This window comes from Crinia signifera, chromosome 3, assembly GCF_055691185.1.
Source record: "Crinia signifera chromosome 3, ASM5569118v1, whole genome shotgun sequence".
In the NCBI taxonomy this organism is placed as follows: Eukaryota; Metazoa; Chordata; class Amphibia; order Anura; family Myobatrachidae; genus Crinia; species Crinia signifera.
In genome coordinates, this window is record NC_139219.1 from 173,214,549 (window position 1) to 173,237,779 (window position 23,231).

The window sequence follows — 23,231 nt, forward strand, 5'->3', positions numbered from 1 at the left end:
GCTATTTTAAATTGTGTATTCTTCTATAGCGCACTCTGAATACATATACACATAGAGATAGGATAGATCTCTATCTCTCTATATATATCTCATTATCAATTAATGAACTCAGACCTCCATGAACACATACATACATGTTTCAAGCAAAATATCTTAAGAAACAATTGTTAAGTCAAGTAAAGAAATTAATAAAAAAAAAAAAAAGTTTTTATGGCAATTCATATACAGGCCAGTATGACGGAAGCCAAATAATGGTTCCCTAACCAACTGTGGTAGCATAACAATACATTTATAAATTAGACAAACACAGAAGCAATCTGTCTAGAGTGGAACAGGTGAGCTTGAAACCATTTTAAGATTTCTTATCTTCGATATTCTGTGCTAGTAAAGTCTCATCATCCTAGCAGATTTCCCATTAACTTACATTCTGTTGTCAGAGCAACTACTGTAAAAAAAAAAAAAAAAAAAAAAAGACATGCAATTCTTTCGAAATGACTGAATGCTGGATAAAAGCTTTTCTTTTTTTGTGCTGAGGATAGGAATGCCTTCGAATAAATATTTAAAATTTTTAATAGTATTGACAAATCAGATATGGTTTTGTAGCTTCAATGGAGAAGAGAACAGCTTTTCTACAGAACAAATCCATAAAATGTATTCAAATATGGAATCCTTGGTTTGTTTTTACCTAATCTCTTTGTGGCAGAAAAACCACTGACCATCTTCAAAGTTATGTAATCTAATTCTAAATTGAGACCTCTTCCATGGTAATTCTTTAAAATTCCTTTCAAAAACTCCCCGCAAACCCATTAAGTTCATTAAACTTAATTTTTTATTTTTCCTTCTATAATATTCACCTTTATAATTTAAACTGTTATGTAAGACCTAATATGTATGTAATGCAGTTTACAATTTAAAGAACATGTCTTTAAAACATAGTTTATAGCAACACTTGTGTCATTTCATTATTTTTTTGTTTAAAAAATATGATGGAGTGTAAATTTTTATGGCGCAATGTTCTTTCTATATTTTGAACAGTCACAATGTGCTATGTAAAATTTTGATCGACATTGTCCATTTTTAATGTATGTATTTCTTGAATTAATTGTATATTGTAAATCAAAAGATCATTGAATAAAATTGTATTGATTAAAAAAAAAAATTGTAAATAGCATATCACATAAAATATTTTTTTCCTGTATGGATGGACTATGAACATTAAAGGACAAACCTACAAATTAACTTCATTTAATAGAAAGGAGACTAAATCAAAGGGGAACCTTAACTTTGTGGCCCTGAAAAACTCAAATTATATTCCTTGTAGCCCAAAAGTGGGAGCCACCATGACTCACTAATATCTTAAACACCATTTTCATTAGCTTATTTTAGCTAAGGAGGAAATGTCCTTTCAAATTCACATGATGTATGACTAAATATATTCCAAGTAACCTCCCAAAAGTAAGACCATGCATGCTTTAACTGCAAACTTCCTATTCAAAATTGTTCAAGACAGCTGTACCAGTATATATTTTATGCCTCAGCCCTTAATGTTCTAAGATCCATGAAACGATGTGCTTCGATTTTAATTCTGTCCACCTATTGTATGCGCTTTATACTATAATTGACAGTGCATCTGTCCCTGCCGTCATGTTTTCATTGCAAGCACAGGACATTTGGTCAAGTATGAAGCTGGTTCTTCAAATGAATAATTTGCATCTGTAAACAATGCCCAAGCAGCAGCTTCAAGAACTAAAGCAGATGCTGTTTCATCAACTGGAGATCAGGCTTTATAAAGTCTTTAATTGTGAAACCTTAAGCTTAAGCAAAATGTCACCATCAATAAAATCCAGTCACTTTAAAAACCACAATACAGACCAGCATTTGTACAGTTATTAAAGTATATCATTAAAAGTTTGATGCAGAAAAGTTTCTACAGAACCCCCTCAAAAAAAAAAAAAAAAAAAACACACACACACACACACAATTTTTTTCCCACACTTCCATCAACTGTTGTTTCCTACTTATGATACTAATCATCATAGCAAATTACCCTCTTTGTATAAAAAATAAAATAAAAAAAAAATAAAAAAAAAATTAACTGCTTATTCTAGCCGACATTGTTTTTAAAATGTATAAGTTGTTATAAAAACACAGTTCAGTGTTTGTACAAGGTTAAACCAAGAGGGAAGAAGCACTTTAGGAGAGATGTCTCAGTGCCCAAAAACCTCTCCCAGCACATGCTGATAACATATGCTCGTCTCTGAAACTTCTGAATATCCACTGCAGCATATTATCTTTGTACAAGTCAGAAACGGCAAAGGCACAGCTTATGATATATATGGAGTATATATGGTCATTAAAGTGACTAATGTTGAAATGTATAGGGGGGGGGGGGGGGGGGAATATACACAAACTAAATTTGCCACAAGAAGCAAAACTAGTTTTAGATTAAAAAAAATAAACACACACATCCTCACACATCAGACATTAAAAAAAAGTAAATTATACATCTTCAATCATGTATTGGCACATATAAAATACTTAAGTATCTCTGTAGTATGTGCAATTTAATAATATTCTGTATGGAGTATTGTTATAAAAAGCCACTAAAGAACAGTCAGACACAGATTAAAATTCATTGATATAGAGCAGCCATTATTACCTCATGGCAATGCCCCTGGATGACACAAAGTGTAGTTGTAACCCTGGTTAACACAAACAGACTTAAGCTGTGTACACACGGTACACTTATAGCTGAGCGACCAAAATTGCCAGCAATTGAAATTTGCCGGGTGCGCGCTCCCATTTTCAGCCCCTGAATGGTCGCTGGTCGGAGGAGCATGCTTCCACTGCCTCTTCTCCCGGGAATGTGACATTTTCATATGCAACCATCTCTGGTCGCTGATGAAAACGGGACACTGAGCAATATGATTGCTGAGCAATGTATTGCTAACAATATATTGCTAGCGATCATATTGCCCCGTGTGTACGCACCTTAAGCAATTTAAGTATTATATCAAAGCATTCTTAGGGGTAAATGTCGTCGGGTCAGAGTTGCTGGAGGTCTGGGATTTCGCCTGAAAATGGCCATTCTTTTACAGTAGCAATCATTTACAAGGCTAAACCAGGTTGATTTAGCCTTGTAAAGCATTGCCGCTTTAAAAATACAGCCATTCTCTCATGAAATACCAGAACTCGGGCCACGGGGACCCTGGTACATTTACCCCTAGAGTATATGTGGATGGCTTGACAATATCTAGGTCAACACATTAAGAGATCGACATGAGTTTTTTTTTTTTTTACAATTTTGTGGTCATATTTCACAAATGCTTTAATAGGAAATGGTAAAGTGTGCTGAGCGCAATTTCCAGTTGCCATGCATTCATGTGTGCCCTGCATATAGGGACAGAGGATATTGCTGATGACCTAATGAAGCATGCATAGTTAGCACACACTAGACAATGTCCAGGAATATTGGTCCGATCCGCTGGAGTACCTAGTTTAAGCAGTAAACTAATCCATAAAGTATATAGAATTTAAAATAAATAAATAAATTTGATGGCAGACAAGAACCACTTGTCCCATCTAGTCTACATGTACACATACTAGAGAGTAGAGATGTGCAGGTTCTGATTTACTCTGATTTCAAAGCAGGATCTTATTGGCTTCTAACGGTCAACTGTCATGTGATTTAGGATAGCCAATAAGATCCTGCTTTTAAAATCAGAAGAACAAAAACAAACACACAATACTAGCGCTAAATAAATGCATTCCCCTTCCTGTAACTCAGAAAGTCCTCTGCAGCATTGTAAAAGGAATGCTCAGTCCTTGAGAAGAACAGATACAACAAAACATATAAAACTGCGCTGAGGACAATCTCTCAAAATAGATTAACTATATATGTATATATCACTGGCCAGTGAACAATTACAAATGTATATTATTAGTCATACATGGACATACACAAAAAAAAAAAACATATTCAATAATTTGTATCTGGTATTAAGGTGCTTTGTGACAGGTGTTAGCAGTCCATTCATTTTTATTGTATTTTTAGTAAAAAAAAAAAAAGCATGCATGTTAGTCAGGATTAGCACGTTTAGGAAAAAATATGATAATAAAAATGGGTTTAAAAAGGAATTAAGGTATGTAATGTTACCAGTTCCTGTGAGTCTGGACAGACAAAAAATAAGGTCCCTCTCTCAGGTTGTGTTAACTGGCCTCCCTTTGCTTGATAGGTTTAAGGTGTAAACTGCATATGACTGCTATTGCAGGATGTGGGAGTAGTGTATATATAGCCAGGTGCCAATGAGAGCCTCCTTAGGTTCCTGTGTATTCCAGATGGGCATAAGATATAAATGTTCCACAATGCGATGACGCGTTTCCCCGCCTCCTTTCCGGTGTCAGCGGCTTCCTCAGATCAATACGTCCTTATTTTTTGTCTGGCCAGACACACCGGGACTGGTAACGTTACATACCTTTTAATTCCTTTTTAACCCTATTTTTTTTTTATATTTTTTCCAATACGTGCTAATTCTGACTAACATGCATGCTTTTTAATAAAAAATACAGTAAAAAGGAATGGACTGCCAACACATGTCACAAAGCACCTTAATACCATAGATACAAATTATTGAATAGGTTTTGTTTGTTTTTTGTGTGTATGTCCATATATGACAAATATTTTTTTATTGTTCACTGGCCAGTGATATATACATATATAGTTAAATCTAGTTTGAGAAAGATTGTCCTCAGCAGAGTAAAATCAGAACCTGCACATCTCTACTAGAGAATAACCATCGGAAAACCTACGAGCAATGGGAGAATATACAGACTCTACACAGTTAAGAGCTTGGTGGGAATCAAACCCATGACCTCAGTGCTGTTATGAAGTAATGTTGATGATATTTACAATGCATATATACAGTAGGTGTAAGGAACATTCCTAAGTAATCAAAAGAAGTGAAGGTTTTTTAAATAGGAGCAATGTGATGTTCCAATTACTGGAAAATGGTCACAGTTGTTTTGTACACAATTCTACTATAGGTATGTAGAAGTCTCTTTTGTAATTATACAAACACGCACTTTTGTAATTATATTATCTGCACATTACTTACATTTACGGTTATAGAATTATTACAGATGGAAAGAGGCATTCGGGGCAAGCTCAAGTTAATAATTCAATGATGCCTCATCTTTCCCAGTCTTTGGAGAAAGTGGAGTGTGTTCAATTTAAATAATTTGGTATTATTTGGTAGCTGATGCCCCATAAAAGCTGTGTAATACCAAAAACAAAATGCTAGTAAAATGAACATACATACATACATACAGCTTATTTAGTGTTTGCGAGAGCGACATGGAGACTTTGTCACCGTTTATTGACAAGCGACTAAGTTTCACAGCACCAAATAGTCACCTTTAATATACTGTAGGAGATACATGAATATAACAAACAAAATAGAATTTTTATTATATATTTATTATTTGTATATCTATGGACATACAGTTTGGCAAGGGATCATATTTGGTTAGTGGTAATTAAAAAAAAATTAAAAAAAGAAATCAATTTTGATCTGATGAAAAACAAATATAAAAAATTCCAAAATGTTCATTTTATAAACACGATAGAGTAGCTTAAAAAACAAAACTTTACTTAAAAAAAAAAGGCAATATTATGTATCGTACAGAAAAGCATGTGAGAAAGAAGAGATGATTCATCGAATACTCAAAATGAAGGGACATTCCACAAATGCCGATGCTTTTATTGTCGGTGTATGAGATGGAGTAAACTGAACACTAGGACACCGTGCTTGAGGAACCGCACATCTTACATGGAATGTAAGAAACAAAACATTCAATTATTTCTCTAGTGCCTTGGCCAAACTCTCAGGGCTCCACAGTAAACAAGCAATTCTGCCAGGTAATGTTAATTTTCCACGAAAAACATTGCTGGTTATATTTTTCAGCTTACACAAACTACCCTGTAATTTTTTTTTTTTTGATTAACCAAGAGGCACCAAAGCTAGTTTATATTATCTAGTACACAGGAACAGCCAAGTCCAAACTATATACAGTACTGTACTGAAATGTCATTAAATTATGAGATAACATCACATCCTGAAATGCAGCTTAATAGTCAATTTAATAAGCAATTAAAATATTGAAAGGGTTAAAGGAAAGCATGTTATGCCCTGAAATAATGTGGTTATATGCTTTTCCCTCACCATGCATCATCACAGGCTCTATGATTATGAAAATCAAACAATTAGTTTAGAGGGGGGGGGGGGGGGGGGGGAGAAGGCACAGAGCAATTTTACCACAAAAAGCTGAACGTTATAATGTAACAGTGATATGGAGAAAAATAAGCCTACTTTACAGTTATAAATTTAATTTGAGCCAGTAACCCAGTCAACAAAACTGCAAACTCTAGGAAGATACAAAACAAAAAAAAATCTATATATAGTCACTTCATTTCATACCAGAAGTTGGTGAATCTGGTAAATCTTGGTGTGCATCTCTCATCTTCAATAGCATCCATTTTCATTTAAAGGGCCTACCGATTACTGCATGTTACCTAGCAACACAGGCACAGAGGTCTGGGGAAAAAAAACCTGTACCTAACACTGCAGATCATGCAAGATCCGCATTTTCTGGTTGCTAAGCAACCCCTACGTTATAGACTCCCAAAGAGGTGCTGCACTAACATTTCAGCAGAGAATATTTCCAACATAAAAAAACTAAAATGGTTGTAATTAAATTATTTTCTGCTATACATTTAGATTTTTGTTTCATGCAAATTAAAAGTAGCAAGCAAGAAGTGCTCCTAACGTTTGCAGGCTGTAATTCAATGCAAATATACTATAAATGTATTCACTGTAATGCTGTTCTGTTTCCCTGTACCGTTCCTTTGTACGACACTGCAAAACACTTGTGGCGCCTTATAAATAATAAATTTGTCTATACCGGTCTGTAAAACCCATGGATAACTCATGCTAATGATAAATGCATAATTGAGAATTGTTGCTTCTTTTTACAATAACAATTTTCATTAAAATTTTCATATAACCAAGCTGCTTGAGACATAACCTTTGGAGTTACTTTATAGAGAAACGGATTGCACCACAGGCCTTTCGGAACCATGTAAAGGTCATCCATAAATGATAGTTAAGCACTCACTAGCCAACACTGTCCGCGGCTGATCTAGTTAACCATATCCACCATGGGGAGGCTGAACGATAATCGGGCGCTGATAAACATGCAGGTCATTTGGCTATATAGCCAAATGACCTGCATGTTCAGTAAAGTCATAACAACATCGCACATAGTTAATGATATGGAGTGTACATACCAGCCAATATTGTAAACTATATAGCTCAAAAGACCTTGTGTGTATGTGGCATAACAATTTATCAGATTGCAACGCCCCAGATAAAGAGGAACCCCCCCACAAAAAAAAAAAAAAACATGGATCTTGTGAAAAATTAACAAATCATGGCATACTGAACCCCAAAATGTAGAAGATGAAACATGAAGAAATTAAAGTTTTATTTAACAAAACACCAAAGAAAGTAAATCTAAATATACATAAAATGTATATGTGTATAGGTTATCAAAAACAACTTTATTAAATAAAAAGACTGATTTTCATGTGCTTTTTTTCAGTGTACATGGACACTTATTAGCGATTTCTTATGGATCAGAGTTTATTTCTGCATGATTAGTTTTAAATAAGCAAAAAATTTCGAACAAGGTCAGTGAAAAAGTCTCCACATGTAACAATATAGCCAACAAAGATCATGAAAGACTATCCATGTAACAAGGCTAAAAGCTTAAAAGCAGGGCTCGACAAACTTCTTAAAAATCAAGGAGCCAGGATGATCGTGTTGGGCCCAGACAAATTAGTGCACCAAAGGCATGCACCTATTATACATGTCACACACCCATTACATCACATGCCATAATGTCCTGCCTCTATTAAGAAGGGTATATAGTGTGTACACTCAAAAATCAGATGTATATAAGATCGTCCTTTAGTTCCCACTAGTGCGGTTTGTTTAATCAGTAAGGTGTGTAACTAGCATTACAAAGGTGCACAAATGCTAAACCCAATAAGATACATGTTATGCTCCATATCGGAGGCCAAGGAAGCAGCCTGTTAGATAAAAGGGACAGTGGACTTACCAGACTGGCAGTTAGAGGGGTAGTAGCAGGATAGGTAGGTGCAAACCAGCCAGCAGTCCCTGCTCCACAGGAGACCATGCAGGGACAGGAGGATGCAGCCTTGAGGGAGGTGGTGGAGGGTGGGTGGCAGCCAGCGACATTAGCCACTCCACTAGTGGAGCAGGAAACGCCTGGGTACTGAAAACAGTAGAGGAGTCAGCGACAGATTAGGTGTGCAGGAAGCGGGAGGCCCGGCGTACAGGGAGCGGGAGACCTGGCATGGATGCAACGGGGCTGCCGGCAGTCAGTATTCGGAAGGCATAAAGAATGCACATATGTAGCAGGGATTGGGTCCTTAATCCCCAAATTGAGGCACCAGCTTCTGGACAGTAAGTAGGCCGCAAACCACACTGAAGGAGGATGCCTCCCCTGGCTCTGTGAGCTCTACCACTAAAAGGAGGGTCGGCTAGAGGGTAGCAGTGGGGTTCTCCGTGCACACCAGGACCCAAGAGCGGCACTTTAGAGGCAGGAGTTCAGGGGAAACACAGCTTCTCTGCAAAGTAAATTAGGCTATTCCCCCACCTGCTTGTGTTTTGAAATAGCTGCACGGACCCATGTCATACAGGGGGAGATTCTCTAAAGCAGAAATGCGGTAAAAAACTAGTGTTCCTTCTAGGAACCAAATGGAGCAGGGCGCTGATTTGGGGCAGCATAAGAGGGGCGGACCGGGCACGCCGACGTCACTAAAGGGGGCGTGCCTGGGCCGCCGCGTCACTAAAGGGGCTGAGCTGCTGGGAAAAGCACCAGGCACCACCATCTTCAGCGGCGCTGGGCTTCACCATTGCACTCCGGTGGGACAGACAGCAGGGAACACTAAAAACCCAGTTATCAGGGTTTTTACCGCATTTCTGTATGCTGTATGGCCCCTCCGCAGTGGCAGCGCTGCGGAGGGAGTCACCAGCAAAAGCTGGCGATTCCCTGCAGGAGCCTATGGGCTTCTTACCGCAGCACTGTTTGAGGGATCGGTCATCCATCCCAGCATGCCCTGCAGCCGACGCCATCACTCTGTGCATGCGCAGATGGACTCCCGGGTCACAGACCCGGAAATCCAGTGCAGGCACCGCATCCCAAGGGACAGCTCTTATCGCAAGAGCTGTCCCTTGCGTTAATAACCGCATGTTAGAACATATGCGGTTATTAATAATGCGATGCCCGGCGATAATGGGCAGCGGATGTTACAACATCCCGCCCACAGCTCTACCCGACTGTTACCACAAGTGCACCTGGCCATGACCAGATTCTGCTTTCTCCCAAAAAAACGAAATCTTGTCACCAGGAAGCAGAATCTGGTCGCCGTGGCCCCCGGGGTTTGTCGAACCCTGCTTGAAGTGCTGTGAGTAATAACATATTCTTATATTTCAAATGTAGCTGTGGCTGGTGTAGGTGAATTGCGGACTATGCAGGAATATTTATGTGGGCTACTCGCCATTCCAGACCAGTATAGGCACCCTCGCTGCTGTCTCAAATGGCTACAGTCTTTGCAAGGTTATCAGGAGGGTTGCTCTTCGCTTCTTCTGTACCACACATGTTGGTGGTCACCAATGGCCAGTGCGTCTCTTGGCCATAATGGTGCAGCTATCTGCTCAGAGGTAATATGTATGTATGTATGTATGTATGTATGTATGTATGTATGTATGTATGTATGTATGTATGTATGTATGTATGTATGTATGTATGTGCTCACCCTGTTATCTTTACATATCAGCAGAGCAAAGTAAACACGGTTAGCCTTATCTAAAATTTACTGCTCTTTTGGGTTAATGCTAAAGCAGGTTTTTAGGTATTTTCAGATGCAGCAAATAAAACATCTCAGCAACAATATAATCGACCTCAAAACATATAGATCATATTAGTAAAAATGTAAAGAACAAAAATAAGTGATAAATCTGCTCTATGCATTAAAAAAAAAGTATAAATAAAAACAAATACAAAGCTGCATGAATGTGATGGGACAATTGTCAGTAAGAAAGTAAAAAGGATGCCACAGAACAGACGTAATAATCAGCTGGAATAAAACGAGAACCGTGACAACACAATTGATAGTCTCAGAATAAATCCACATAGGGATTTTATTTAAGCAATTTGTGGAGTTAATTAACCCTTTGAGTGCCAACGTTGCTGTGAAACCCTCAAAATAGCTGTTAACACTTAAACTGTTACTACTCTTTATCTCTCCCATTAGTTGGCAACCTAGAATTTCAGAATGGCAAAGCCACATCTCCCTTTACTTCTTGGCGCTCTTCTGGCATTCTATCTCTACGTCATTTATTGAATACCTCACACCAACCACTAACCTTCGACGAAGCCATGACACGCTTTCATTTAGCTCTTCAACATAAATTTGCTTTCCTCCAAGCTATCCACTATTTAAGATCCATTTTGCCCAAGCTAACACCTCAAGACATTACGAACCCTCTTGTCATTCGCACTCGTACGCATACTATATCCACAATATATGCACAAAAACGCCCTGAATTGGATCCTGAATCAGACCTCCCGGGTCTTCAAAAATCGGCTTCGCAGACCACGACCCTTGACCCTGATACCATCTTATCCACATTCCTCTTAAATCTGAAGCTTGTCCCTGCTAGTTCTTATCAAGAAATGTCCTACAAGATCTTGCATAGGGCTTACTTCTCTCCTAAACACCGTCATCTGATAGGCACTGCTGATACTTCTGATTGTCCAAAATGCCACTCACCTGGGGCGGACCTATTTCATTGCCTATGGTCCTACCCTCACATACAAACATTCTGGAAAGCCCTACATAATTTCGGTGCCTCCTCATTGAAATTGTCCTTTCAACGTAACGAATCATGGGCATTATTTGGATATGTTGCAGACCAAATAGCCGTCCCCAAACATGATAAAAAACTCCTTGTCCTCTTATCAGCCGTGGGTAGGAAGGCTGTGTTACAGCAATGGATACATGATACTGCTCCCTCCTTAGAGATGGCAACCTCCCGATTACTCTTCTTATTTACCATGGACTGGCTGGAGGCTTCTCTTCATAAAGAATCCATGACCTTGGTCCGATTACAAGTATGGGACAAATATATTCAGACTTTGCCCCCTAGGACCAAAGAGGCTATCCACACATGCTTCCAGTCCACTTCATGGTACAATCTTCAACTTCTCCAGAATAAAACTCCTATAACTATCTAACTATTGGGCCCATGACACTTCCCTACATACTCTCTTCCTCCTCCATATATCCCCTTCTCTCTCTCCCGCTAGATGGCTGGATCGGTCCGTGGGTGGGTCACGGGCTTGGAGTTGGGAGCGGACGGCTGAGGTTGTTGTTTTTCTCTTTTTTTTGTTTCTTTTTTCTGATTATATTTGTTACCGTTGACTGATTTGGGTAACCCCTTTTCCAATGATTGGCGATACCATCGATTTCATGCATGCCATTATCATTCCTGTACCAGTATCATCTCCAATACTGTATTACCACGAGTTACCATGTCATGTCCTTTCCATTGTTTGTATATGTTATGGAAAATTTGAAAATGGTGAATTGTTCCTCACTTGGAGCCTTTGTACTAACTTTACTGTATGTACCCATTATGACTTGTGAGGTTTAATAAAACATATTTTTGAAAAATAGCTGTTAAAATGCCAGTGTCGTTCACAGGAACTTTTCCTTTAGTAAAAATTAATACAAATACAGCCTTTAATTAGTGAAGTTTAGTTAAATATTGCACCCCAAAAAGAACAGTCGCTGTGAGCGGCGCTGGCATTTTTAGTGGTTGATCCCACAGCAACGTTGGCATTCAAAGAGTTAATACTAAACTAGACAGATGTATACTATACATCAGAACCACCGCTAGCCAGTCAACCGATTGGAACTTGTGGTGCTGACCTGTAAGGCATAGTGCCAGCCTAAGTATAACAAATTGCAAAAAACAAAAAAGGAGATGCAACAGACAAGTGCGATCTATTCAGGCTAATTAAGGTCTCTCCCCTCCCCGAACATTTAGCTTGTGAAATGCATTGTTTACCATGAGAAATGTTGGATACATTCTATTACATGTGGAGATTTTTAGGGATATGGTTTCAAAATGAATGACTTCTTTAGGAAAAAAAAGGAGGCGGCACATAGGAGAAGTCCTCAAGACTGTAACCTAGAAAAGCGGAAGAACCCTACCACTTACTGTAATGGCATGTCAGGGGTTTACACCTCTTTAGCAATCAAATTATATTCAAACTGAAAATTAATTCTGTAGCTCAGGCATGGCCCCTGGTTTGTGGCAAGTAAGAGTCAGATGTTTCCATATCGGACTGCAAACACTCGCTCACCTTATGCAAAAAACTAATAAGAAAATACATAAAGCCACACACTCGTCCATACTCATTTCTTTAGTTACAGTAGACTCCATAAAATGCAGCATAAAATGGCTTTTCACATAACTGGATTTGTAGCAAACTTTAATGTGCCTTAGGGTAAAAAGTTGGTGAGTATAGAAAAAAAGGAAACTGCAAAAGTAGTAGGATTTAAAAATATTTTTACTTGACAGTTTATGTTCTTTCGGGATCTAGAATATATTTTTTTTTTACTCCATCATTAGGGACATGTATTTTATGACTGGGAAAGGCATCATTCATTTTAGACCTATGACAATTCCTGTTACAGGGAATACATCCGATAACCCAATTTTTTTTCAGTTTGAACAAGATGGAGAAACCTTTGTTTTCTAATCGTTCAGTGCCAAGTACTAACTTTTTCCCATGTTCAAAATATTGTATAAAAGATACCTTCAGGCTACAGGAGTATATCCAATTAGGCACCAAAAAAAAAAATTAGCATATGAAAAATATTTTGTGGTTTTAATCCTTATACTACTAACCCTTTAATTTCCACCCTAAACTTTCTTTTTTTTTTTATAATTTATCTTTATTGAAATTTTTTTTTACATTAACAAATACAGTTTGTTACAAGACAAAACATACTACAGACATAAGCAGTGCTATATGGAGATAATATTTTTCAACTACATTTGAGTACGTTGAGTTAAGTAGCGTGGTTTTCCCCAGGTTATAACTAGTACCGGGCCTGTCACCAAGGCCATAATTTAATAAGCGTTAGCATTGTTCCAGGAACAAGAGGGAGGGCATTTCGCCTTTGATTATCTTGTCAGGGGTTGGTTTTTATTGAGCGGCATTTTAAGAGCTCAATCGATGCAAAAATAAACCTATGCCATAAATTTAGAATAAGAAGTGAATACCAGGCCTGTATTAATTAAGGCAAGTTCCCAGTGCTCTGATAATGTGTAAAGTCAGTAACGGATATATAGCAGTGCAACCAGTGCAAAAATCAGAGTCAAGTGCTTCAACTTACAAACAGCTCCCAAAGTTAAGTCAACAGTATTTAGAATCCCTTATGTATTTTTTTCAAGCGAAGTTGGGAGCATTGATCATTTAAACTTCAAGTAATTTTACCAGGCCGACTTCAGTCAGACGGTGTGATAAGAGTTATATCTGTGCAGAACTATCTATTACATTGACCAAAGTAGTGATCATATAGAAACAATACAAGTTGAAAGTGCATTTGCTAGTGCAGTGTCAACTATTTAGTGAATAGCATCCCAATGTGAAGGGGTGCAACATCGAAAAGCAGAAATAGGGACTTAAGTTCAATTATTTATTGGTAATATAGTATTTTGAATAATACCATTTCTCCCATATGGCGTAGAATTTATCTATAGAGTTCCTGGAAGAATACACGTACCGCTCATGTATCATGTTTATATTAACCAAAGCAATCCATTCCTGGACCCCTGGACTTTTTTTTGCCATCCAACTACGGGCTATAATAACCTTAGCTATCGCGCATAGGTTTATCAGTAACTGTCACCCAGGCACATTGGGCTTCTAGCCATTCAGTTCTTATAGCCTCAGTATGCTCACTCAGATACTTTTGCTCCTTAGCTGTCATTTGATCCTCTAACAACAAGGCAGTTTCGCGGTACTTCCTCTTGGCTTGCGCAATTTTTTTCATGCATATCCCACGTATATAGGCCTTGAAGGTGTCCCAAACTATCGAGGGCCTGGCGGAGCCTTTGTTCTCCCCCCAAAAAAACATCGACCATTTAGCGTACCTCCTCAATTTCATTAAACTGCGAAAGCCAAGAGGGATGAAGTTTCCAAAATCTAACACCGATACTGGCCGCTGGCTTGATCTGCATCAGTACTGGTGAGTGGTCTGATATTCCACAGGCCATGTACTCAACCGAGGCTATGTTCATAAGAGCGTTTCTAGACAAAAAAATATTATCAATCCGTGAAAATGATTTATGCGGGGGCGAGTAAAATGAATATTGTTTCGCGTTGGGGTGCATCTCACGCCACACATCCCTCCAATCAAATTAAGTTATAAATTCAGCCAGGTTTTGTTTGCCTATTGTCGCTGCATCCCCTACTACTCCACCTATCTATGTTGACATCCATCACAGCATTAAAATCTCCCAGACAGATAATATAGCTTTCAGGGCGAGCAGCAGCGAAATTAAACGCCAACCGCAATACCTCTAGCGAAAAGGGGGGAGGAATATATATGGCCAGGATGCAGTATCTAATTGACTCAACCAGCCCATCTAGAAAAACATACCGACCCCTCGGGTCAATGCTAGACGCTAGGAGCTCAAAGGCAGTATTTTTCTTAATAATGACAGTAACACCCCGGGCTGACGAGGAGAACTGCGAGTGGAAGGTTCTACCAATCCAGGGCCACCCCAAAGATAGTGCTTTATTCCCCACAAATGTGGGTTTCTTAAAGACAGATAATATCTGCTACAGCTGCCCTGCATTGGTTAAGAACGAACGTTTAATCTTCTCGTTCATCCCTCTTACGTTCCATGTCATGAACCCTACCATGACTGGGTGTATATCATTTCTACCGACTGATCATAATAGTCTTGCTGAGAACGGCTATACTTATCCTTGCTTGTCTGGAGTTGTTGGTGACAGGTAATTCCTAAACTCCGAGGCATATAAATGATTTCTTTTTTGCAAATAGGAAAAATTAATTTACCAGCAATCTGCACTACATACATAAAACATACACCCCCCCCCCCCCCATATCGCCTACCCAGCTAGGCATACCTATCAAATAACCACCCTTCCAATTGTCCCAGATCTATTTTTATTTTTCCCACCTCTTTTCCTAGGGACTATTTACTATTGGGCTCACTATAATAGGTGTGTCGGCTCTCTGGCGTCTCATATCTGATACTACATTATATACCTTTTCCCTCCCATCCCCCACCCCTTCGGCCATGAGCGACGTGGCCACAATTGTTTCAAACTATAAATACATTAAACAAAATTTTCAATGGCCGGCCTTGTTTCACATAATTATACCTGTACCCACCGGAACCAAGGCTGGCGTAAGAAACAGCTACAGTCAGTCATTCTCAATACATAACATTGTGCTCCGTTTGGTGCTAACTGTTTTTTGCCTGGGTGGGCTTTGTCGAGCCATGTCGCGGCTTCTCCTGTAGAGGAAAAATGCGGAGGTCTCTTAATCTTGCCTTTACGTCTTTAACTCTAGCTCTCTCCTTCTGCACATCATTTGGAAGGTCGGGGAATGCTGAGATTCTCTTATCCTTATAAGTTAAATCACCCATATTTCTTGCAAGTCTCAGAATATTGTCCCGATCTTTTGAGAGTAAAAGTTTTACTATCAAGGTACGAGAAGGACCTCCAGGAATCGGGGCCCAAGTTGGAATTCGATGCGCCCTTTCCACTTAGAATAACGGGGAGAGAGCTTCCTTCCCCAGACTCTGCGGCAACCAGTCCTCAATGAACTTTTCTGGCGAATTCCCTTCCACCTTTTCGTCAAAGCCGACAAACCGTATATTATTTCTGCGCATCCGACCTTCCATATCGGAGACTTTACTACGCATCTCTAATAGCTTGTCGGATAGTGATTTGACCTGTACTTGCATAGGGCCCATCGCGTCCTCCATTGCAGAGATGCGGGACTCGGCCTCTGTTACTCTTGCTCGTGTTTTTTGCGCATCGTCTCGCAATAGCATAATATCCGATTGCACTTTGTTAATCGGTTCTGATAAGCGGGTCTCACATGTATTGATTGCTTCCAGGACTTGTGATGGGGTTACCTCTTTTTGCTGGGTATTACTACCACTTTTTGTAGGTGTACTCTGTGGGGTAGATTCTCGTGAGCCACTTGGACCCTGCGCCTGTGAGCGAGCATACTTCTCAAGCCTTGCGGCAGCTGTATTTTGGGCTGTTTTCCCCATGATGCAACTTACAGTCAAACACTGTCGATCCCACAGTCTAACACTACACAAAATGCAAGGAAAATGAGGGTAAGGGGCCAACAATTGAATATGCGAGTCCCCACACCGTGAGTGCGCTAGTAAAGTTATTCTTATCCAATTAAGTCCTTTTCACGAGGGCCCAAGGGTAATTTGCACAGTTTTCACCACACACACTTATACCGACCAATTAGATACCGAATCGGGCCCGCAGATAAGGCAATATTATTTAGCAGGTGCAATTGGAGATGTGAGGTCCACAGATCATATAGAGGCAACAGTACATAGCACCAAATTTTAAGCGCAGCAGGCTTTACTTCAGAAAAAAATAAAAGAAGAATTTGCAAAGTAGCTACCAGCCAATCAATTTATAAGTCTCTGTGTGTGTGTGGACTTACCATCCAGCAGATTTGCCCCTCCGGTTATAGATTTCTTCAAGTTGTTTAGAAGCTGCTGGGGGTTGCAGGGGTCTGAAAAGAGTAGTGCAGTTCACAGCTCCGGCCCCAGTATTGCAGAACTGGAACAGTTCACAGCTCCGGCCCCAGTATTGCAGAACTGGAACTTCGGGATTCAGGGTACTTCCCTGCGCCTGCCAAGCCGTTGCTAAGGGTGAGTCTAGGCACCAGACGGTCGCCTTGCCAGGCAAACTTTGATTAATTACTCCAGTTGCCTGCTATGGGGGCCAGGCCCTCTCTCTTCCGTCCGTCTCTCTGCAAAGGCAGCGGTGTGGGAGGGGGGACAGCAGACTGATACCTCTGTTCGTGGTCAGCGTTTTGTGGTATGGGAGCGGAGGTAATCGATGCGGCAGCTTTTTATGGCAGGGTTTCGCCGGCTGTCCTTGTCACTACCACCCGCTGTTGGTTCGATGAGGCACCTCTGTACCGCCAAGTGGGGGAGGGATTGCAGATAGTGCCCAGTGCCCGGCAGTTCCCCTCAGTACACAGAGGGGCTAGCGGCGCACACCAAGTGTCCCGAAAGCTTCCACGCTGTAGCACCGAGCAGGGAGAGACCACAGATGCGCACCGGAAGCCGGCGTGCCGACCGCGTCACAGATCCAGAGTACGGAAGCACCCCAGCAGGCAGGAACAACTCGCCTGCATCCGTCAGTCTGTCCGTTCACAGCAAGGTAACACACCGCTCAAATTGCTTCATAGGTGGGGCGGGTAGGGGAGATTTGCCGGCTGGTAGTAAAGATGTCGGAGGCTTAAACGACCTCCCTCACACACATGCCGCCGTGGCCCCGCCCTCAAACCTTTTCCCCACCCTAAACTTTTTCAATTTGCATTTTAACATACATAGGGTCCACAAAAAACCTATATAGGTTTGTGCCAGCAATCAGGGAAAAAAAATCCATCCTTAATGATTTGGTATTAATTGAGGTGGGAAAAACAAAATCCCCAATAAGTACTGGCAATTTGGTAGTGCTTTTGTGATCAAGAAACCCAGTTTTTCTGGGACAGTTTTGCAGAGAAAAAAAAAATGGTTTGGTATGTGTGAGCACTGCAGAGAAAAAGGACTACCAATAATATTGCCATAGGAACTGCCCAAAAGTCTACAAAATTAATAAAATATCTTTCTGCTGATTCGGAAAACTACAGGTGTGTCCAAATAATTTTATATTCTTTTTTATGTTTGGTTGTGGAGCTTATACTGGCCTGGGGGTGCCCAGGATGAATGTCTCTCTACACAAATGAATATTTTACCAAATTGTTAATGACTTGCGACTACAAGTCACTAAAAGGTCTTTTACATGGGAACAGCCTTCTGTCAAGGAGGTCACAAAGAGGGGGCTAAAAAAATGCTATGACAAACTTTGTAGGCAGTCAGATTAAAAGGAATCAGATTTACTGTAAGGTCTGTTCAACTTTCTATGATATCAGAATTACACTAAAGTGTGTTTTCTTTTTTGTTCTAAAGCAGGGGTGGGGAACCTTTTTTGTGTCAAGGGCCGTTTGTATGGGGAAAAGAATCCTTCGGGGCCATAAGAAAAAAATTCTCTTACAAATTGTCCTGCTGCAGCTGTCCCACGCTCCGGTGGCTGCCGCTGAATAGGACTGAGAGTCTCCGGCTGCTGTAGATTAAGAGGAATCTCGCAAGAACTACCGACCTCTTGCAAGAATTCCCCTGTTCTTGACTCCCGGCAAAGCCGCGGGGTGGGTGGGAGGGCCACTCAGACCGGCTACGGGGGCCGCCTATGGCCCCCGGGCCTGAGGTTCTCCACCCCTGTTCTAAAGAAACTCCTTTTCAATTTATTACGGTCTTTATCATGGTCTTTGTGTGTAATTCCATTAATAAATGCTCTGTTTTATTGAGCAGAACTTTGGATGTTTGATAGCATTGTTATTAGAACACTGAAATGCAGGGGATAGTTTTGTTTAAACTAGATTATAAAATAAAACGAACATGTGCTTGGAGATCAAGAAGATCATACTTGAAAATTGCCAACCGTGCAAGAAATATAAATTCTAAAGGTTTAGAACAATTAGGCATGGTTCAAACAAGTGCATGACAAAAGTTGAGAACTTTTCATGTTATGCTGATAGTTTCTTATAGTCACAATGGGAAGTTTTGGATGTTGCAGGTTTTCTGAATGAGGAAACAGCTTTGTAAATGGTCATCTGAATCCAGCCTTTTAGTGCAAGCCAATAACTCTCCAATTTATGACCTGCACCACCGTTTTTACACAAAGTGCTTAAAAAGGAAATATACGTACCTATCTCCTTTTGGTTTTCTTTTTTGAACAATTTTTCCCTTGGGTCTTCTTTCACTTCCTATGCAGGGATTCCCACCTGGGCCCGTTACCCGTAATGACTCAAGGCCTTTGGAAGATTTCTTAAAGGTAAACTCTACAGGTTCTCCTTCTTTCAGACTTCTAAAACCTTCCATATAAAGTTTGCTCTGCAACAAATGAAAATAATACATTCATAAACATGTACTTGTCCTAATTTGCAATTGTACTTTAAAACACTATTTTCTGGTTTTGTTCTTTTGCTCATCTATGTATTGGCAGGCGCTGCAGAACCCTTGTGGCGACATATAAATAAACGATGATAATAATAATAATAATAATATAAAAAAAATAAGAGGACATGCACAAATAAAGACAAAAAGATACATAATTTACGTAGACACTGGGAAATTACAACCAGATTGTGGTCGATAACTATTTTATGCTTTGTGTAGAAAAAAAAAAAAATAGTATTGTGAGAGAAGGTAGTCTCAATTTATCAGGCGCATTCTAATGTCCGTTATTTTCACACTTTTAGTCATTTATTTATACAGATTAATTGCAGTGAAATTAACTTAGTAAAGGCCATTATCCTATAACTGGCTTATACAACAATTAACAAGGTGTGTGTGTGTATATATTATACACACACACACACACACACACACACTATACTTATTATATGTATAAGTTTTTAACTAGACACTCTGAAAGCTGGTTCCATAATGGTGTGGTATGTTCTTGTGGCATGGGTTGGGTCAAAGGCATTCGACTGAACAGGTCATTGGCCTGTAACCACTATTCGTTGAGACCTCAGACCTTCATTGACTTTATTTACGTCACACCAATGGAATATTCCAGCAGGATAATGCTTCGGGAACGGTGCCTCGCTATGATCGGCACACTATTTTATTCTCCCACCATGCCCTAGTGGATGGTAGGGCATGAAATACTGCCTGTCGGCACATTTTGGCTAAAACAAACAAAAACCATGTTTACCGAATGACTGTCAACCTTCCTGCATGTCGGCCATCATGCTGGTTACCCAATGACCGTGTCCCCACCAAACTCATGTAGCTAGCAAGTAGAGAAGCTCAATTTGACACTCCACAATGCCAGTGGAATTCTGGAATTATTCAACTATGGAACCAAGTGTGTGTGTATACATATCTCTAGTTCAACGGATGGCACTCACGGTATTATTCAGCTTGAAAGAAATACGCTGAGTAATACCGTGAGTGCCATCCATTTATCTGTGCATATACAACTACTTTTGGAAGGCACCTGGGAGGTTTCTTGTTAGATATATATATACACACACACACACACACACATATATAGAGAGAAACAGGGTCTCCCACTCAGACGAAATGAGGAAACAGCACGTCACCGCAGCTAAAAAGTTTGTTTTATTGGAACCTTGATGGCTCGTTTCGGGGTCACCAGCTCCTTTATCAAGAGGAACAACCAATATTGGTTGTTTCTCTGGCGAGATCGATAGATATATCTAGATATATCTATCTATGCGGCGAGAATTGAAGCAGTAGCACTCCAGAGGATTTGTGAAAAAAATCAAATATGGATAATAATTTCCGTTTCGGGGCTCCAATCACCCCTTTTGGTTTTCTAGCGCGGCGCCCACGATTTTCAATCGTATGGCATCTTATGCATTGTATCGCATCGCATGCCATATAGCCGCATGCGATACGATTTTGGCCCCCCTATACGATTTTTAATTGAATAAGCACCCATTATGGGTGCTTACAATGTTAAATGCACCCCCCACGCCACCCCGAAGCATGGCAAGCGCAGTGAGCCCGCGAGGGGTGGTGATACGCGTCCTCCAACCTTTAAATACCCCCACTATCCACGGAGTTGATTTTAGATAGTGTGGCGAGCCCCGCGAGGGGACGTGTATTACTTTACATGTATTCCGCTGCGCTCGCCAGGCTTCGCCACACTATCTAAAATCAACTCCACCCCGACGTGGATAGTGGGGGTATGAAAAGGTTGGAGGACACATACCGCCACCTTTTGCGGGCTCGCCACACTTCGGGTTGGCGTTGGGGTGCTTTTAACATGGTAAGCACCCATTACGGTGCTTATACAATTAGTAATCTTATAGGGGGGCCATTTAACATTAAAAACACCCATTAGGGTGCTTATACAATTTGAAATTGTATACCATTGTATACGGCATACAATGCGATGGTATATTATTTTAAATTGTATAACATCGGGTGCCATCGCATCGCATACCATTGTAAGGCTTATGGTATGCGATGGGCGCCGTGCTAGGAAACAAGTACCTTATATATACACACACACACACAGGGCACCCCAGGTAAAGGTTCATTTTAATGTGCAAAAAGCCCCACCTGCATCTGCCCCACCTGCAGTGCCCGTGGTTTTGCCCATTTTGAGAACAAATCTGTACTGCGATCAGATTTGAATAAGGGCCATCATCTGCCAGTGAAATGTAACGGACTACATCATTTTTAAAAAGAGAACTTTGTATTTGAGTCCCATCCCTGGACATCTGCAATATAGATAATTTTCACTTGTCACCTATGGTAAACATGAAAATAGTGGTAGTCAGCGCTCACTGCTTGTCTGGTTATACTCTGTTATAGGGCCTACACACATGACTATATTAACCACTTCAGTGGTGGTTTTTTTTAGTGACCGCTCCACACTGGGTGAGTTTTCTGGGGAGCACTCCTTACCCACCACTGCAACCCCCAGGTCTGGGCATCGCCGCTGAATAGTCATTAAGCTTCTGCATGGCCCTGCCCCGGTAACCCAGCTGTGTGCGTCGTGACTTTACAAGGTCACACTGCACACAGTCGGGGAAGGAGGCAGGGCCTGGCAGCAGGAGCACTCAGCGGTGCTGCCCGGAGGGAGGGAGCACAGGCAGTGGCGCTCATGAGAATTTCCCGGGTTTGCAAGTCTGTGTACTGAAGCATAACCTGGAAAATTCTCAGGAGTGCATCAGAAGGGGTTAAATGCATTTTGTAAGCGACTTTGCTTAGTTTGGCAAAGTCACTTAGAAAATGCCCCTACATCGGTGTGTGTGTAGGGGCTATAGCGACAGCATCGCTGTCTGGTGACCACTGCCCATCAAACTCCGTGTTCTCCTTGGGAGAACACTGGAGCTGTCTGCTTGCTCAGCACACAGAGCGGACAGCTCACTCTGTGTATGTGCTGAGCGACAGCGATGCAGCATTGCTCAACATAGCTATGTGTGTAGGACCCATTAGTGCTGCTGGTTACGAGTGAGGAGACCTTCCTCACAGAGAATTAACAGTAATAAAGCAAGTAGTAACCTGCGCTCAAATTGTATATAGGTGGTGCAGAGAAGTAGGTTATAGCTACTGTTGTATGGTATATACAGTCTATAAGCACTTTGATAATCTACATCAGTGGTGTCACACTCATGGCCCTGCAGCTGTTGTGGAACTACATGCCCCAGCATGCCCTGCTACAGTTTCAGCAATCCATTATATAAAATCTGTGGCAAGGCATGCTGGAACATGTACTGTAGTTCCACAACATCTGGAGGGCCAATAGTTTGACAGCACGATCTACATAAATGATTATTGCTAAGGTAAACTATTTAAAATTCCTTTATTTGGTCACAATGTCAAAGAATATTAAATGGCATGGACGGTTGAAGGGGTGCGATTGTCCAGGGCGGGATAGGTGCTGGGTGTATCGGGGATAGGGCAGTGTAAAACAAAAGTCAATGTTCCTTTGTTATAGAGTAAACAGGCAGGTGTCGCTTGAGGTTGGCGTCTTGTCCTGCCTGCTCACTGTCCACTATCGTCCGGCAGTGGAATTAGCAGCCACCCCCTAATTCAATGCTGCAATTTGACAGCACTGAAGGAGGATTTAAAAAAAAAAAAAAAACAGATCCGACTTTAGAAGAAAAAAAATATCGGATCGGTTTTGTCGGAAACTGCCATGGATTGTCGAATTCAGAACCTTTTTGCTGCAATCCACATCCG

At 40.6% G+C, this 23,231-nt stretch overlaps 1 protein-coding gene across 4 annotated transcripts in view; it reads right to left on the reverse strand.

Moving 5' to 3' along the window:
- LIN28B (lin-28 RNA binding posttranscriptional regulator B) overlaps positions 1–23,231 on the reverse strand; it is a 112,222-nt gene that overhangs the window by 36,340 nt on the left and 52,651 nt on the right. For all 4 annotated transcript variants that reach the window (XM_083176977.1, XM_083176978.1, XM_083176979.1 and 1 more), the window contains one exon: positions 19,210–19,394. In XM_083176977.1, the coding sequence (XP_083033103.1) occupies positions 19,210–19,394 (185 nt within the window). The remainder of the gene's footprint in view (positions 1–19,209; positions 19,395–23,231) is intronic.